Source organism: Heteronotia binoei, chromosome 7, assembly GCF_032191835.1.
Source record: "Heteronotia binoei isolate CCM8104 ecotype False Entrance Well chromosome 7, APGP_CSIRO_Hbin_v1, whole genome shotgun sequence".
In the NCBI taxonomy this organism is placed as follows: Eukaryota; Metazoa; Chordata; class Lepidosauria; order Squamata; family Gekkonidae; genus Heteronotia; species Heteronotia binoei.
The window spans coordinates 3079908-3097967 of NC_083229.1; the positions used below are offsets into that span (position 1 = coordinate 3079908).

Genomic DNA, 18060 nt, shown 5'->3' on the forward strand with positions numbered 1-18060 from the left:
TAGTCACCATCAGCTCAGACCTTATCTGTTTTAATGCAAAGTTCAGATTACTTCCACACCCCCCCTCCACTGCGCTTTTCACAACGCACCTCATCTGTCATGTTTCATTCCCTCTCCCGATTTGGAAAAGACCCTTTTGAAGCTCTTGGCTCTCTGTTTTGGGATCCATCATCCCAAATAATCTGTCTGCAACAGGGGTGGAGAGCCACGTAGAAGAAATGCCACGTGTTTGAGAGTCGGAAAATAGAAGGGGAAGATATGGAAAAATAGAAGGGGAAGAATTTCCTTTACCTTCCCCTCCCCCCCACAACAGACACCCTGTGAGGTAGATGAAGATACTGGATTTATATTCCGCCCTCCACTCTGAAGAGTCTCAGAATGGCTCACAATCTCCTTTACCTTCCTCCCCCACAACAGATACTCTGCGAGGTAGATGAAGATATTGGATTTATATCCCGCCCTCTACTCCGAAGAGTCTCAGAGCGGCTCACAATCTCCTTTACCTCCCCCCCCACAACAGGCACCCTGTGAGGTAGATGAAGATATTGGATTTATATCCCGCCCTCCACTCCGAAGAGTCTCCGAGCGGCTCACAATCTCCTTTACCTCCCCCCCCACAACAGACACCCTGTGAGGTAGATGAAGATATTGGATTTATATGCCGCCCTCCACGCCAAAGAGTCTCAGAGCGGCTCACAATCTCCTTTACCTTCCTCCCCCACAACAGACACCCTGTGAGGTGGGTGGGGCTGAGAGAGCTCTCCCAGAAGCTGCCCTTTCAAGGCCAGAGTCTCAGAGCGGCTCACAATCTCCTTTACCTTCCTCCCAAACAACAGACACCCTGTGAGGTGGGTGGGGCTGCCCTTTCAAGGACAACCTCTGCCAGAGCTATGGCTGACCCAAGGCCATGCTAGCAGGTGCAAGTGGAGGAGTGGGGAATCAAACCTGGTTCTCCCAGATAAAAGTCTGCACACTTAACTACACCAAACTGGCTCTTGAGAGTCGCTTGGACTGCAAGAAGTCAGTCCTAAGGGAAACCAACCCAGACTGTTCCCTGGAAGATCAGATGCTGAAGCTGAAGCTCAAATACTTTGGTCCCCAAATGAGAAGGGAGCACTCACTGGAGAAGTCCCTGATGCTGGGAAAGACAGAAGGCAAAAGAAGAAGGGGACAGCGAAAGAAGAGATGACAGCGTTACTGATGTAACAAACACGGATTTGAGCAGCCTTCGGAGGATGGTGGAAGACAGGAGGGCCTGGCGTGACTTTGTCCAGGGGGTTGCAAAGAGTCGGACTCGACTGTGCGACTGAACAACAAACTGCGAGCCGTAAGACATGAATGTCAGATGTTTGAGAGCCTCAAGACAGACAAGACGGAGGGCAGGCAGGCCGGCAAACAAATGGGGGGGGGAGAAGAGGGAGAGAAGCGGAAAGCAAGCAACTTTAAGCATAAATGCATTCTCCAAGCTGCTGGCTGGCTTGGCAAAGTGATTGAGAGAAATTCCTTCTCCGAGCCAGCCAATGGGGCAGTGGGGGCTTCAAAAGCCACACAATATGTATGAAAGAGCCACATGTGGCTCGCAAGCCACAGTTTGGCCACCCCTGGACTGCCATCTTGGGCACCTCACCGCTCACCCCAAATTCCAGGTCACTTGTGAAGAAGTTAAAAGCCCCAATATGTCCCAGGGGACCTGAATTCAGGTTTGCCAATTGTCTGGCCTGTCTTCCCTCTTTCACGGAGGCTCAAGGGGATATTATTTCCCTAGTGGATGTTATCTACCTCCCACCTGTACCATCGATCAAAGAAGCTCATTTGGTGGGTATAAGAGAGAGGGCCTTTTTGGTGGCAGCCCCATGATTATGAAATGTCCTGCCCAGGGAGCTATGCCTGACCCCCTCTTTCTCAGTCTTTAGGAGGCGTTTGAAGATGGCTTTATTTAGGCCCGAGTGGCGCAGAGTGTTAAAGCTGCAGTACTGCAGTCCTAAGCTCTGCTCACGACCTGAGTTCGATCCCCGGCGGAAGTTGGATTTTCAGGTAGCCGGCCTGAGGTTGACTCAGCCTTCCATTCGAGGTCAGTAAAATGAGTCCCCAGCTTGCTGGGGGTGGGGGGAAGCGTAGATGACTGGGGAAGGCAATGGCAAATCACCCCATAAATAATCTGCCATGAAAACGTTGTGAAAGCAACATCACCCCAGAGTCGGAAACGACTGGTGCTTGCACAGGAGACCTTTCCTTTTCCTGGAATAATTTACTAGCAGTCGTAAACTGCAATTTTAAATGTTGGGTTTTTAATGGATTTTATATATTTTCTTATATCTATTTTACCTATATTGTAAGCCACCTTGAGCTCCGTATGATAGAAAGGCAGCGAATAAATGGTTTGAGTAACGAAATAAAATAACGTCCCTAGTCCCAGAGAACCATGCTGGGCAGCAAAGGACTACCTTTAAAATGGAGGAGAGGAGTGTGCAGATGGAAAGAAGGGCCAGAATCTAAACCTCAGAACAGCTATATTTGACTCCAGTCTCTGGCAAAGGGACCTTGGACTATCAAAAGTCCTACCCCCCCCCCCCCCGAAAAAATCTTGTTGGCCTCTGAAGTGTGCATGGATTCCAATCCAGCTCTTCTATTGCAGACTAACAGGGTTGTCCCCTGAAACCACTTTGGGAGCATGGACTCTCTCAGGGCCCTTTTTTGGTAGCAGGAGTCGGAAAGGACTGGTGCTCGCATGGGGGGACTACCTTTACCTTTTTAAGCTCCAGGAGGATTGGCTACATTGGGGGGCGGGGTGTGTGGTGCAATACGCAAAGGAGTTCTGCTACAAAAAAAAAAGCTCTATACTCTCTAAAGCTCATGGCCCCCCAATGCCTCTGTGATGTTGCTGGAGGCGGAGTGAGGGATTTTGCTTCCAGAGAGCCTTTTCAAGTTTGATCTGTCGGTTTATCGACCCCTCCTGCCAGGTTTCTGTCAGGCCGATATTTTACGGTCTTACCTTGACTGGTTTATTGCAACTGTATTTTACCCGAACTTCAGGGCAGATTTCCTAAACAAACAAACCAATAAATCATGACAGCCCAAGGAAGAGAGAGTCCCAAGGGACAGCGTGCATGTCGGTAGATACCCCAGCGCTCTTGCAAGTGAGTAAGGCCAGGGGGGGTGTGCCCCGCCTACGCTGCTGCTCAGCAGTGCCCCACGGCCTGGCTCCATCGGTTCTCAACTGTGAATGGGCTTTGTGGTTTCCACTGGCTGAAGGTCCACCAAGCCTCACATAGGATCCCACAAATATTTGAGCGGATCCCGTAGGACTCAGAATCGCCTCATCCTAACAGACTGTCAGAAGACAGCTACCTTGGAGCGAAAGCGTCCCGCTGGCTGCTTGGATAAACCTGGAATTATGGGATGCACGGTCCTCTCACTGCTGTGGGGGCCACACAGGTGGGTGACCGCGGTTTCCGCGCGACTGAGGCAGCGGGTTGTCAGCTGGGAGCCGTGCAAGATCCACCACTAGGCCCCCTTGTCCTGGCCTCGGATGAACGGCAGCAGTTCGTTGGTGAGGGCGTGGCGCTTGTCTCGCCAGTGGAAATGGGTGGGGGGCTGGCGGGGCCCCCGCTCGTACTCAAAGTGGGGGCTCAGCTCAAAGGCCAAGGAAGACTTCACCAGCCCCACGCCGCCCGCCTTTTCGGGGCCAGGGTGGTAGACGCGTCCGTTCTCCGGGAGCATCAGCAGCCTCTCGGGCTGGAAGGGCGTGGTCAGTCTGTCTGCCCCGCCGCAGTAGGACAGAAGCTCCTCGCCGGAGGCGCCCTGCAAGAGGTGGGTGAAGACGACGGGCCGGTCGTCGCAGCGGATGTAGTTGTGCTCCCGGCCGCAGGGGGAGAGGTAGGGGAAGGTGTCCTCGTAGCGCCCGCTCTGGTTAACCCTGAGTTGCTTGAAGAAGAAGGCAAGGAACTGCTTATCTGGAGGAGGGAGAAAAAGCAAAGTTTGATGCCTTTAAAAGCAAAGTAAACCAGTATCATGATGCCCCTGTATAAATCGATGGTGCGGTCTCATTTGGAGTACTGTGTGCAGTTCTGGTTGCCGCACCTCAAAAAGGATATTATAGCATTGGAAAAGGTCCAGAAAAAGGGCAACTAGAATGATTAAAGGTTTGGAACACTTTCCCTATGAAGAAAGGTTAAAACGCTTGGACTGGATGGGACATTGGCCTGATCCAACATAGCTTCTCTTAGGTTCTTATGTGTGACACAGAGTGTTGGACTGGATGGGCCATTGGCCTGATCCAATATGGCTTCTCTTAGGTTCTTATGTGTGACACAGAGTGTTGGACTGGATGGGCCATTGGCCTGATCCAACAGGGCTTCTCTTAGGTTCTTATGTGTGACACAGAGTGTTGGACTGGATGGGCCATTGGTCTGATCCAACAGGGCTTCTCTTAGGTTCTTATGTGTGACACAGAGTGTTGGACTGGATGGGCCATTGGTCTGATCCAACAGGGCTTCTCTTATGTTCTTATGTGTGACACAGAGTGTTCGACTGGATGGGCCATTGGCCTGATCCAACAGGACTTCTCTTATGTGTGACACAGAGTGTTGGACTGGATGGGCCATTGGCCTGATCCAACATAGCTTCTCTTAGGTTCTTATGTGTGACACAGAGTGTTGAACTGGATGGGCCACTGGCCTGATCCAACATAGCTTCTCTTAGGTTCTTATGTGTGACACAGAGTGTTGGACTGGATGGGCCATTGGCCTGATCCAATATGGCTTTCTCTTAGGTTCTTATGTGTGACACAGAGTTTTGGACTGGATGGGCCATTGGACTGATCCAACAGGGCTTCTCTTATGTGTGACACAGTGTTGGACTGGGTGGGCCATTGGTCTGATCCAACAGGGCTTCTCTTAGGTTCTAATGTGTGACACAGAGTGTTGGACTGGATTTGCCATTGGCCTGATCCAACAGGGCTTCTCTTATGTCCTTATCATCTTTTTCTCAAGCTAAAGAATCCCACAAATCAGAGCTCTCAGGCAGAACTAAGCATCGACCTTGGTCAGAGGCAGTCTGTCAGCCTCCAGAACCCAAGGCCCTCCACTTTGCCTCTCTGAAGTCACTTTCGTGTCTGCCTTTCCCAGCCTTGCTGTTAGAGCGCTTCTGGCTCCAAACGCTAAGAGACAGATCAAAGCAACCTTGTGCTCTGATATGCAGGTACGGCTGCCCTCCGAGGGCTCGGCTTCTGTGTGACAGACAGGTCTCCTGACCCTCGACGCGTATTTCAGCTCTCTGTCTGGCCGGCTGATGGTGCCCCGCAACCTTTACAGAGGCGCAAATCAGAGAAAAAGAGAATGCAACACCTTTTTAGCTGCTAGCGCAAGCTTCTTGTGGGTACTTAACTGTTTCCCCCCCCCCCGCACCAGGGCCTGCGCTCTTCTTTCTGTTGGCTAATGGGCCATTTTATTTCAGAGCTTGTGCCTCATCCTGGCTTGTCAAGGCCCATAATAGCCTTCCTTTTGGGGTGAGCACGGGAGAAAAACTAGTGTTCTAAGTGCCGCAGTCAATCATTTCTGTGAAGTACGACAGAAAGCAAGGAAGCTCGCCAGCTCTGCAGTCAGCTCCCAATTCCTTGGTGGAGCAAAGAATTGGACTTCCTGATGGCACCTGGTTTTTTTGGCCACTGTGTGACAGAGTGTTGGGTTGGATGGCTTCTCTTATGTTCTTATGTCTGGGCAGTGATGCTCAGTATTCTTGGCACTCGAGGGGGGGCACAGAGGGAGGGCTTCTAGTGTCCTGGCCCCGCTGTTGGACCTCCTGATGGCACCTGGGTTTTGGCCACTGTGTGACACAGAAGGTTGGACTGGATGGACCATTTGCCTGATCAACATGGCTTCTCTATGTCTGGGGCAGTGATGCTCTGTCTTCTTGGTGCTTGGGGGAGGGGGGGAGAGCTTCTAGTGTCCTGGCCCCACTGATGGACCTCCTGATGGCACCTGGTTTTTTTGGCCACTGTGTGACACAGAGTGTTGGGCTGGATGGGACATTTGCCTGACCCAACATGGCTTCCCTTATGTCTGGGGCAGTGATGCTCGGTTTTCTTGGCGCTTGGGGAGGCAAGAGTAAGAGGGCTTCTGGAATTCTGGTCTTACTGATGAACTCCTGATGGCACCTGGGTTTTGGCCACTGTGTGACACAGAGTGGTGGATTGGACAGGCCACTGGCCTGATCCAACATGGCTTCTCTTACGTCTGGGGCAGTGATGCTCTGTCTTCTTGGTGCTGGGGGGGGGGGACTGTGGGAGGGCTTCTAGTGTCCTGGCCCCACTGATGGACCTCCTGATGGCACCTGGGTTTTGGCCACTGTGTGACACAGAGTGGTGGATTGGACAGGCCACTGGCCTGATCCAACATGGCTTCTCTTACGTCTGGGGGAGTGATGCTCTGTCTTCTTGGTACTGGGGGGGGGGGAACTGTGGGAGGGCTTCTAGTGTCCTGGCCCCACTGATGGACCTCCTGATGGCACCTGGGTTTTGGCCACTGTGTGACAGAGTGTTGGGTTGGATGGCTTCTCTTATGTTCTTATGTCTGGGGCAGTGATGCTCAGTATTCTTGGCACTCGAGGGGGGGCACAGAGGGAGGGCTTCTAGTGTCCTGGCCCCGCTGTTGGACCTCCTGATGGCACCTGGGTTTTGGCCACTGTGTGACACAGAAGGTTGGACTGGATGGACCATTGGCCTGATCCAACATGGCTTCTCTTATGTCTGGGGCAGTGATGCTCTGTCTTCTTGGTGCTTGGGGGAGGGGGAGAGCTTCTAGTGTCCTGGCCCCACTGATGGCACCTGGTTTTTTTGGCCACTGTGTGACACAGAGTGTTGGGCTGGATGGGACATTTGCCTGACCCAACATGGCTTCTCTTATGTCTGGGGCAGTGATGCTCTGTTTTCTTTGAGCTTGGGAGGCAAGAGTAAGAGGGCTTCTGGAATTCTGGTCTTACTGATGGACCTCCTGAAGGCACCTGGGTTTTGGCCACTGTGTGACACAGAGTGGTGGATTGGACAGGCCACTGGCCTGATCCAACATGGCTTCTCTTACGTCTGGGGCAGTGATGCTCTGTCTTCTTGGTGCTGGGGGGGGGGGGACTGTGGGAGGGCTTCTAGTGTCCTGGCCCCACTGATGGACCTCCTGATGGCACCTGGGTTTTGGCCACTGTGTGACACAGAGTGGTGGATTGGACAGGCCACTGGCCTGATCCAACATGGCTTCTCTTACGTCTGGGGGAGTGATGCTCTGTCTTCTTGGTACTGGGGGGGGGGGGAACTGTGGGAGGGCTTCTAGTGTCCTGGCCCCACTGATGGACCTCCTGATGGCACCTGGGTTTTGGCCACTGTGTGACAGAGTGTTGGGTTGGATGGCTTCTCTTATGTTCTTATGTCTGGGGCAGTGATGCTCTGTATTCTTGGCACTCGAGGGGTGGCACAGAGGGAGGGCTTCTAGTGTCCTGGCCCCGCTGTTGGACCTCCTGATGGCACCTGGGTTTTGGCCACTGTGTGACACAGAGTGCTGGACTGGATGGGCCTCTGGCCTGACCCTACATGGCTTCTCTTCTGTTCAGAGCGGTAGCCAACTAGTCTGTGGCTTAGAAGGAGGCCATCAGAGTCCTTCCTGTGTGGGCCCCCTTCCACATTAGTCAAACGGCTTATTCCAGCCAACCAATGCAGCCGTTTGCAGACTCGCCCACCAGTCACAGTCAAGGTTACCTTTGGCTTCTGTTTCCCACTGAATTGCTTTTTGAGTTCAGCGTCACACCTTCTGTCTCGAGGGGATCTGAGACTCTGCAGGCGGTTGGATCTGAAAGGGCTGCAGCTTGCTGGCAAAGAGAACCCTGGGCACTGGGAGGTGGGCCTCAAGGCTTGTGCCCAGGGTGCCAGGAGGGCCCGGAGTCTGAGAACAATGCTGGCGGACGTGCCCAGTTTCCCCGATATGCCAAATGGCTGAGACTCTGTCGGAGCTGGAGATGAGAATGGCTCTTGTCCTGCACAAGCGTTTTCTGTACGTGGGGATTTCTGGGACAAGGACCCCCCGCTGACCCTGCAGTCTGGATCACAAAAGCGAAAGAGACAAAGTTCCTCAAAAATAGGGGTCCCCAGCCTAGTGCCCGTGGGCACCACCGTGTGCCCATCAAGTGCTTCTCGAAAGTGGGCAGGGCTAACTGGGGCTCCTGCCAACCAAGGCTCCTGATTGGCCACTGGATAGCCAATTGGCTGTGTGTATTGTTAGAAATGCTGCTTTGGAAGCAGCCACCACCACAGCACAGGAATCATAGAGTTGGAAGGGACCTCCGGGGTCATCTAGTCCAACCCCCTGAACAATGCAGGAAACCCACAAATACCTATCCCTAAGTTCACAGGATCCTCATTGCTGTCAGATGGCCATCTAGCCTCTGTTTTAAAACCTCCAAGGGAGGAGAGCCCACCACCTCCTGAGTTGGAAGGGACCTCCAGGGTCATCTAGTCCAAACCCCTGCACCATGCAGGAAACTCACAAACCCCTCCCCCTAAATTCACAGAGGGCCATCTAGCCTCTGTTGAAAAACCTCCAAGGAAGGAGAGCCCACCACCTCCCGAGGAAGCCTGTTCCACTGGGGAACCTGTCGTAGAACCATATGGAAGGAATCTCCAGGGTCATCTAGTCCAACCCCCAGCACCATGCAGGAAACTCACAAACCCCTCCCCCTAAATTCACAGGATCCTCATTGCTGTCAGATGGCCGTCCAGCCTCTGTTGAAAAACCTCCAAGGAAGGAGAGCCCACCACCTCCTGAGTTGGAAGGGACCTCCAGGGTCATCTAGTCCAACCCCCTGCACAATGCAGGAAACTCACAAACACCTCCCCCTAAATTCACAGGATCTTCATTGCTGTCAAATGGCCATCTAGCCTCTGTTTAAAAACCTCCAAGGAAGGAGAACTCACCACCTCCCAAGGAGGAAGCCTGTTCCACTGAGGAACCGCTCTCACGGTGAGGAAGTTCTTCCTAATGATGAGCTGGAAACTCTCTTGATTTAATTTCAACCCATTGGTTCTGGTCCTTCCTTCCGGGGCCACAGAAAACAATTCCACACCCTCCTCTCTAGGACAGCCCTTCAAGGACTTGAAGATGGGGATCATATCACCTCTCAGCCGCCTCCTCTCCAGGCTAAACATCTTCAGCTCCTTCAACCTTTCCTTGAGGCCCCCTTACCACTACCAACACATCCCCCGGTGCCTGACTCCTCTCCTCTCCCTCTGTTTGTTATCAAGAGCCCTGACTCAGGGCAGCTTCATGTGCTTACCTGGTGCAAGTGCAGACCCCGGTGCAGGAAAGCACCAACAAACGCGAACGTATGTGGCTCTCTTGCCAGGTGCACCCTGACTGGGAGCCCCCTTGCCTTCACAGCTCTCAAATGAGCACTGCCCCCAAACACCAGCCATTTGTGGGATCTTAACAGATTATTGAAGACTTGTGGAAAACTACCTTCAACTAGCAGAATGTAAAGAGAGTGACAAAAACATCAGAAGAGCTCTGCTGGATCAGACCAGTGAGGATTCATCTAGTCCAGCATCCTGTCTCGCACAGTAGCCGGCAGGTTCTTCTGGAGGTCCAACAAGAGGCCGTAGAGGCCGAGGCCTTCATAAGAACATCAGAAGAGCCCTGCTGGATCAGACCAGTGAGGGTCCATCTAATCTAGCATCCTGTCTCACACTGTGGCCAACAGGTCCTTCTGGAGGTCCAACAAGAGGCCTTAGAGGCCGAGGCCTTCATAAGAACATCAGAAGAGCCCTGCTGGATCAGACCCGTGAGGGTCCATCTAGTCCAGCCTCCTAGCTCACACAATGGCCAACAAGTTCTTCTGGAGGTCCAGCAACAGGGCTTAGAGGCCAAGGCCTTTGTAAGATCATAGAAGAGCTCTGCTGGACTACACCAGTGGTCCATCTAGTCCAGCATCCTGTCTCACACAGTGGCCAACAGGTTCTTCTGGAGGTCCAACAAGAGGCCTTAGAGGCCAAGGCCTTCATAAGAACATCAGAAGAGCCCTGCTGGATCAGACCAGCGAGGGTCCCTCTAGTTTAGCATCCTGTCTCACACAGTGGCCAACCAGTTCCTCTGGAGAGCCAACAACAGGGCAGAGAGGCAGAGGCCTTCCTCTGAGAAGAACATCAGAAGAGCCCTGCTGGGTTAGAGCAGTGAAGGTCCATCCAGTCCAGCCTCTTGTCTCACACAGTGGCTAGCCAGTTCCTCTGGAGGGCCAACAACAGGGCAGAGAGGTGGAGGCCTTCCTCTGATAAGAACATCAAAAGAGCCCTGTTGGGTTAGAGCAGTGAAGGTCCATCCAGCCTCTTGTCTCACACAGTGGCCAACTAGTTCCTCTGGAGGGCCAACAACAGAGAGGCGGAGGCCTTCTCCTGAGAAGGACATCAGAAGAGCACTGCTGGGTTAGAGCAGTGAAGGTCCATCCATTCCAGCTTCTTGTCTCACACAGTGGCTAGCCAGTTTCTCTGGAGGGCCAACAACAGGGCAGAGAGGCTGAGGCCTTCCCAAGAAGAACCTCAGAAGAGCCCTGCTGGGTCAGACCAGTGAGGGTCCATCTAGTCCAGCCTCCTGTCTCACGCAATGGCCAACAAGTTCTTCTGGAGGTCCAGCAACAGGGCATAGAGGCCAAGGCCTTCGTAAGACCATAGAAGAGCTCTGCTGGATTACACCAGCGGTCCATTTAGTCCAGCATCCTGTTTCACCCAGTGTCTGGAGTGCCAACAACAGGGCACAGAGGCCGAGGCCTTCCCTCGATGTTGCCTCTCAACAGTAGTATTCAAAGATGGATGGTCTCTGAATGGGGAGGTTGCCCTCAGTTACCACAGCTAGTAGCTGCAGAGAAATTTTGTGAATAACGCCTTATTGACCGGGATTGTTTTTTCTGAGCCACGCAGTTTCGACTTCCATGGCACACCATCTTGATTTACTACTTTTGGTACCAGGCCCTGGCAACTGGGTCCGAGAGATGCACCTCCCCACCCCCTGCTTCTCCCGGCGGTATTTACTAGCCTGCAAAGGCACGAGCCAGAAACGAACGCAAGTTATTAATAGCACAGCAGCAGCGGGGTAATTGGGGAGAGGAAATTAAGATGCTCCTGGCATCAGGTTTGCTTCTGCTGGGAGCCCTGCGAAGTCTGGAGAGGGAGGCAACGGAGAAGGGAAAGGACACTGCTGGTTAAAGCGATGAAGTCAGTTAACCAGGTAAAACCTTGTGCAAACTGGGAATGGAATGCCAGGGCCTGGATCATCTTTGAATTAGAAGGTGGCAGAACAGGAGACAAGGAAAATGTCTGCTGGTGGGGGGAGGAAGAGGGAGAAGAAGAGGAAGAAGAAGAGGAAGAGGGAGAAGAGGAAGAACAGGAAGAAGAAGAAGAAGAGGAAGAAGAAGAGGGAGAAGAGGAAGATGAAGAGAAAGAAGAAGAGAAAGAAGACGAGGGAGAAGAGGAAGAACAGGAAGAAGAAGAAGAGGAAGAAGAAGAGGGAGAAGAGGAAGAGAAAGAAGAAGAAGAGGAAGAACAGGAAGAAGAAGAAGAGGAAGAGGGAGAGGGAGAAGAGGAAGAGAAAGAAGAAGAGGAAGAACAGCAAGAAGAAGAGGGAGAGGGAGAAGAGGAAGAACAGGAAGAAGAAAAAGAGGAAGAAGAAGAGGAAGAACAGGAAGAAGAAGAAGAAGAGGAAGAGGGAGAAGAGGAAGAACAATAATAATAATAAGAGAGAGAAGAATAGGAAGAAGAAGAGGGAGAAGAGGAAGATGAAGAGGAAAAAAGAGGAAGAGGAAGAGATAGAAGAAGAGGAGGGCGGAAGAAGAAGAAGAGGAAGAAAAAGAAAGAAGAGGAAGAAGATGATGAAGAAATGAAAGGAGAGGAAGAAGAATAAGAACAGGAAGAAGAAGAAGAGGAAGAACAGGAAGAAGATGAAGAGAAAGAAGAAGAAGAGGAAGAAGAAGAGGAAGAGGAAGAAGAGGAAGAGGAGGAAGAAGAAGGCTGCAGCTTTATACCCCGCCCTTCTCTCTGAATCAGACACTCAGAGTGGCTCACAATCTCCTTCATCTTCCTCCCCCACAACAGACACCCTGTGAGGTGGGTGGGGCTGCAAAGGCTCTCACAGCACCTGCCCTTTCAAGGACAACCTCTGCCAGAGCTCTGGCTGACCCAAGGCCATGCCAGCAGGTGCAAGTGGAGGAGTGGGGAATCAAACCCGGTTCTCCCAGATAAGAGAGCTCTGGCTGACCCAAGGCCATTCCAGCAAGTGCAAGTGGAGGAGGGGGGAATCCAACCCGGTTCTCCCAGATAAGAGAGCTCTGGCTGATCCAAGGCCATTCTAGCAGCTGCAAGCGGAGGAGGGGGGAATCAAACCCGGTTCTCCCAGATAAGAGAGCTCTGGCTGACCCAAGGCCATTCCAGCAGCTGCAAGCGGAGGAGGGGGGAATCAAACCCGGTTCTCCCAGATAAGAGTCCGCACACTTAACCACTACCCCAAACTGCCTGCGTTTTCCATCTTCTTTTTACGAGGAGGAAATTGATGCTGGGGATTTAAGACAGAACAGGCTCTGCTGGGCTCACCCAGAGCACAATTTGACCGGACACCCTTCCAAACGGTTCTGAGCGAGACAAACGGCTTGTGGCATTCCCCCTTCCTGGCACCAGGCCAGGGCTGTCACAGGGCGCATCAGATGCGAGAGGGATGGAGGTGGTACGTGGCACCCTTCCTTCACGGCACGGCTGGGATGCAAGGACAGCGTCCCTCTGCAGTGCCGCTTGGACGGGCCGCTGACGCATGCGGCGTGCGAGTGACTCCCGGGAAAGAGGCGGGGGCACGTCAGCAAGCGGGCGACAAGCAAACGGTCCAGAGACTGACACGCCACCGATTGGCAGGTCTTTCCCAGCTGCACGAGGCGCTCGGAGCCAGAACAGACAACCTCAAGGGCTGCTCCTGACCTTAAAAGAACTCTGAAACATGGATTGATCCTTCTGTTAAGTACGAATTGTTAACGCAAGCGTGAAATCGGCTCGGGGACCTGCCAGTGCCAACAGAACTTGTCTTGTACCGCAGCAGGGTGATTTTGGAACTGTGCCCAAACTGGAAAAGGAGTCCAGCCCCAAACACGAAGATGATGATATTGGATTGGTATCCCGCCCTTCACTCTGAATCTCAGAGCAGCTCACGGTCTCTTTTATCGTCTTTCTCCCACAACAGACACCCTGTGAGGTGGGTGGGGCTGGGAGAGCTCTCACAGCAGCTGCCCTTTCAAGGACAGAGTCTCAGAGCAGCCTACAATCTCCTTTCCCTTCCTCCCCCACAACAGACACCCTGTGAGGCAGGTGGGGCTGGGAGAGCTCTCCGAGAAGCTGCCCTTTCAAGGACAGAGCCCCAGAGCGGCCTATAATCTCCTTTCCCTTCCTCCCCCACAACAGACACACTGTGAGGCAGGTGGGGCTGGGAGAGCTCTCCCAGAAGCTGCCCTTTCAAGGACAGAATCCCCAGAGCGGCCTACAATCTCCTTTCCCTTCTTCCCCCACAACAGACACCCTGTGAGGTGGGGGGGGGGGCTGAGAGAGCTCTGACAAGAAACTGCCCTTTCAAGAACCACTCATGAGAGAGCTATGGCTGACCCAAGGCCATTCCAGCAGTTGTTAAGTGGAGGAGTGGGGAATCAAACCCGGTTCTCCTAGGTAAGAGTCCACACACTGAACCATTACACCAAACTGGTGCCCTCACGTACATGAAGCTGCCTTATATTGAATCAGGCCACTGACATGTCACAGTCAGTACTGCCTACTCAGACTGGCAGCGGGTCTCCTGGGTGTCTTAGGCAGAAGTTTTCCCCATCATTAGCTGCCTGGTCCTTTTAGAGAGCCAGTCTGGTGCAGTGGTTAAGTATGCGGACTCTTATCTGGGAGAACTGGGTTTGATTCCCAACTCCTCCACTTGCACCTGCTGGAATGGCCTCGGGTCAGCCAGAGCTCTCTTATCTGGGAGAGCCGGGTCTGATTCCCCACTCCTCCACTTGCAGCTGCTGGAACGGCCTTGGGTCAGCCAGAGCTCTGGCCGAGGTTGTCCTTGAAAGGGCAGCTGCTGGGAGAGCCCTCTCAGCCCCACTCACCTCACAGGGTGTCTGTTGTGGGGGAGGACGGGAAAGGAGATTGTGAGCCGCTCTGAGACTCTTCGGAGTGGAGGGCGGGATATAAATCCAATATCTTCATCTACCTCACAGGATGTCTGTTGTGGGGGAGAAAGGTAAAGGAGATTGTGAGCCGCTCTGAGACTCTTTGGAGTGGAGGGCGGGATATAAATCCAGTATCTTCATCTACCTCACAGGGTGTCTGTTGTGGGGGAGGAAGGGAAAGGAGATTGTGAGCCGCTCTGAGACTCCTTGGAGTGGAGGGCGGGATATAAATCCAATATCTTCATCTACCTCACAGGGTGTCTGTTGTGGGGGAAGAAGGGAAAGGAGATTGTGAGCCGCTCTGAGACTCTTCGGCGTGGAGGGCGGGATATAAATCCAGTATCTTCATCTACCTCACAGGGTGTCTGTTGTGGGGGAGGAAGGTAAAGTAGATTGTGAGCCGCCCTGAGACTCTTCGGAGTGGAGGGCGGGATATAAATCCAATATCTTCATCTTCTACTGCTGCTGCTGCTGTTCAAGAGCAGCCAAAGACCAGCCCTGGTGCATACAGCCCCATGGAACATGGAATCTTTATACGCTGCCTTGCTGTGGTAGCTGGGCTCAAAGCGCCATGCAACAGCAAAGAAACATACCCATTAAAATTGACAGCCAAAGTCTAACATTTTTTAAAAAATGGTTGTGCGTTTGAGTCGAATGAATGCCCAGAATGCAGGGTTGTTGTTTTTTTGCCGTCTTCTGGGAATGGAGCAGGGGTCACTGGGGGCATGCGGTGGTGGTGGTGGGGGGAAGGTATTTGTGAATTTCCTGCAGTGTGCAGGGAGTTAGACTAGATTACCATGGGGGACCCTTCCAACTCTGTGATTCTATGAGTAGATCTATGTAGCTTCTACCATGTTCTCAAACAGGTGCCTGATGGAGCTGCTGCATACGCTGATATAACTGCTCTCCCCAAGGAAAAATATGGTACATTCAGCATCACAGAACTCCCCTAATCTCAAACAACTCCTCACCCACAACAACAGAACATCTCATCTGAGCTCGGACACTGGTACCAGAGCTTGCAATAAACCTAAGCTCTTGGAGAATTGGCTACATCATGTCAGACTTTGGAACTTCAAATGAAAATGAACCATTTTGTTTCAAAATTAATCCATTTATTTGAGAACTAGTGGTCCGGGATAGAAGCAGATTGAGTTTGATACCTTCCAAGGCCGTGCGTGGTATTTTGTAGAGGACATGAAAGCATAACAATAAAACCATTCTCACACCCTGAGAGACAGTTGCCTGTTCCCAGACTCCCTTATCTCTTTCCCAAGGAAGGAACCCGCTGGTTACCTTGGGGCATACCAGCTTCAAAGGCTCCAGGCGCTTGTTGGTGCCAAGCGAGAAATTCCTCCCTTGCGGTTAGAAACTGTCCCTTTCGTTTGAAATGCAAACCTTTATTCCCATGGTTAGTAATAGCATACTAAGAGGTCATTCAAAAGAGTCCCCAGCTTGCTGGGGGGAAAGTGCAGATGACTGGGGAAGGCAATGGCAAACCACCCTGTAAAAAGTCTGCTGTGAAAACGTTGTGAAAGCAACTTCACCCCAGAGTCAGAAACGACTGGTGCTTGCACAGGGGACTACTTTTACCTTAAAGAGCCCCGTGGCACAGTGTATTAAAGCTGCAATACCGCAGTCCTAAGCTCTGCTCATGACCTGAGTTTGATCCCAGGCGGAAGCTGGGTTTTCAGATAGCGGGCTCGAGGTTGACTCAGCCTTCCATCCTTCCGAGATCAGTAAAATGAGCCCCCAGCCTGCTGGGGGGAAAGTCCAGATGACTGGGGAAGGCAACGGCAAACTACCCCTTAAAAGCATTGTGAAAGCAACGTCACCCCAGAGTCGGATACGACTGGTGCTTGCACAGGGGACCTTCCTTTTCCATGGTCTCCCTTCTTAGTTGTCTCTTTTCTAAAACGAAAAGCCCCACATTCTTCAGCCTTTCCTCCCAGGGAAGTGGCTCCAACCCCTCCAGTTACCATCTAGGCTTCCGGGGAAAGAAAGAGGGCTAGCGGCAGGGCCGTAGCCGGAAAATTTTAGGGGGAGAGGGGCAGGGAATAAAATTTTAGGTGGAGGGGTCGCCCCACTCTGGCGGCCCCCCCCACTCTCTCCACCGCCGATTTGGCAGCTCCCGGGGCTCTTTCAAGGAGGACCCCCCCACTGATCAGCTGATTGACGGCGCTCTCACAGCACATTCAGTGCTGGGGTGCAGGATGCGGGAAGGACCAGCTGGTTCTTTCTGCCACCAGCGCCCCAGTGCTGAACGTGCCGCGAGAGCGGTGGAAACCCCGCACAGGAGGTCCCGGCCTCAGCGCGCTTTTCCCGTCCATCAGCTGATCGGTGGGGGGGTCCTCCTTCAAAGAGCCCCGGGAACCGGCGCTTTACCACAGTGGCCCCCAACCTTTTCGACACCAGGCACCGCTTTTGTGGAAGACGATTTTTCCACGGACGGATGAGGATGGGGGTGGCTGGGGTTTTTGCTGCCCGTCCCTGCCCTCCATGGGGGTCCTCAAATGAGAGGTAGGCAAAGGTCACTGCCGCGCTATCCCTTCCGCTCCCCCGGGATCTGTTCAAATGAAAGAGGGGGTGCTTTGGAGTGAGGCTGCGCTGTCTCTGGAGAGCCAGTTTGGTGTGGAGAGCCAGTTTGGTGTAGTGGTTAAGTGTGCGGACTCTTATCTGGGAGAACCGGGTTTGATTCCCCACTCCTCCACTTGCAGCTGCTGGAATGGCCTTGGGTCAGCCATAGCTCTGGCAGAGGTTGTCCTTGAAAGGGCAGCTGCTGTGAGAGCCCTCTCAGCCCCACCCACCTCACAGGGTGTCTGTGGTGGGGGAGGAAGGTAATGGAGATTGTGAGCCGCTCTGAGACTCTTCGGAGTGGAGGGCGGGATATAAATTCATCATCACCATCACCTTCTTCTTCTTCTTCTTCTTCTTCTTCTTCTTCTTCTTCTTCTTCTTCTTCCGTGCCTCTTTGTCCCACCTGGGTTACAGGCAGGCGAAAGGGGCAGTGCGGTGTCTGCCTCACTCTGCGGCCACGGACCGGTACTGGTCCACGGACCAGGGGTTGGGGACACCCTGCTTTACCAGGTGGGTGGGTGGGAGGGAGGGAGAGGGGAGGGGAGGTGCTGCAGAGGAGGGCGGGAACCAACAGAGCGATGGAGAAGACGACGACGACGACGTTGGATTTATATTCCGCCCTCCACTCAAGTGTCTCAGAGCGGGTACATCACACCAGTCCAATTACTTAAAATTAATCCAGGTCTATCCCCAAAACGGACATATGGACATGTGAACATATGAAGTTGCCTTATACTAAATCAGACCCTTGGTCCACCAAAGTCAGTCTTGTCTACTCAGACTGGCAGCGGCTCTCCAGGGTCTCAAGCTGAGGTTTTACACACCTATTTGCCTGGACCCTTTTTTGGAGATGCCGGGGATTGAACCTGGGACCTCATGCTTACCAAGCAGATGCTCTGCCAGTGAGCCACTGTCCCTCCCTAAATTAGTGTGCTCTGGGGCCATGGACATACGAACATATGAAGCTGCCTTCTATTGAATCAGATCCTCAGTCCATCAAAGTCAGTCTTGTCTCCTCAGACTGGCAGCGGCTCTCCAGGGTCTCCAGCTGAGGTTTTTCACACCTATTTGCCTGGACCCTTTTTAGTTGGAGATGCCGGGGATTGAACCTGGGACCTCCTGCTTACCAAGCAGATGCTCTACCACTGAGCCACTGCCCCTCCCTAAAGTCAGTATTGTCTACTCAGACTGCCAGCGGCTCTCCAGGGTCTCCAGCTGAGGTTTTACACACCTACTTGCCTGGATCCTTTTTTGGAGATGCCAAGGATT

General features: G+C 52.9%; 1 protein-coding gene across 1 annotated transcript in view; it reads right to left on the minus strand.

The window, feature by feature from the left end:
• Positions 1–2978: 2978 nt before the first annotated feature.
• Positions 2979–18060, minus strand: part of C7H8orf82 (chromosome 7 C8orf82 homolog) — a 41493-nt gene continuing 26411 nt past the window's right edge. The window contains exon 3 of the mRNA XM_060243161.1: positions 2979–3953. Coding sequence (XP_060099144.1) covers positions 3505–3953 — 449 coding nt within the window. The 3' untranslated portion in view covers positions 2979–3504. The remainder of the gene's footprint in view (positions 3954–18060) is intronic.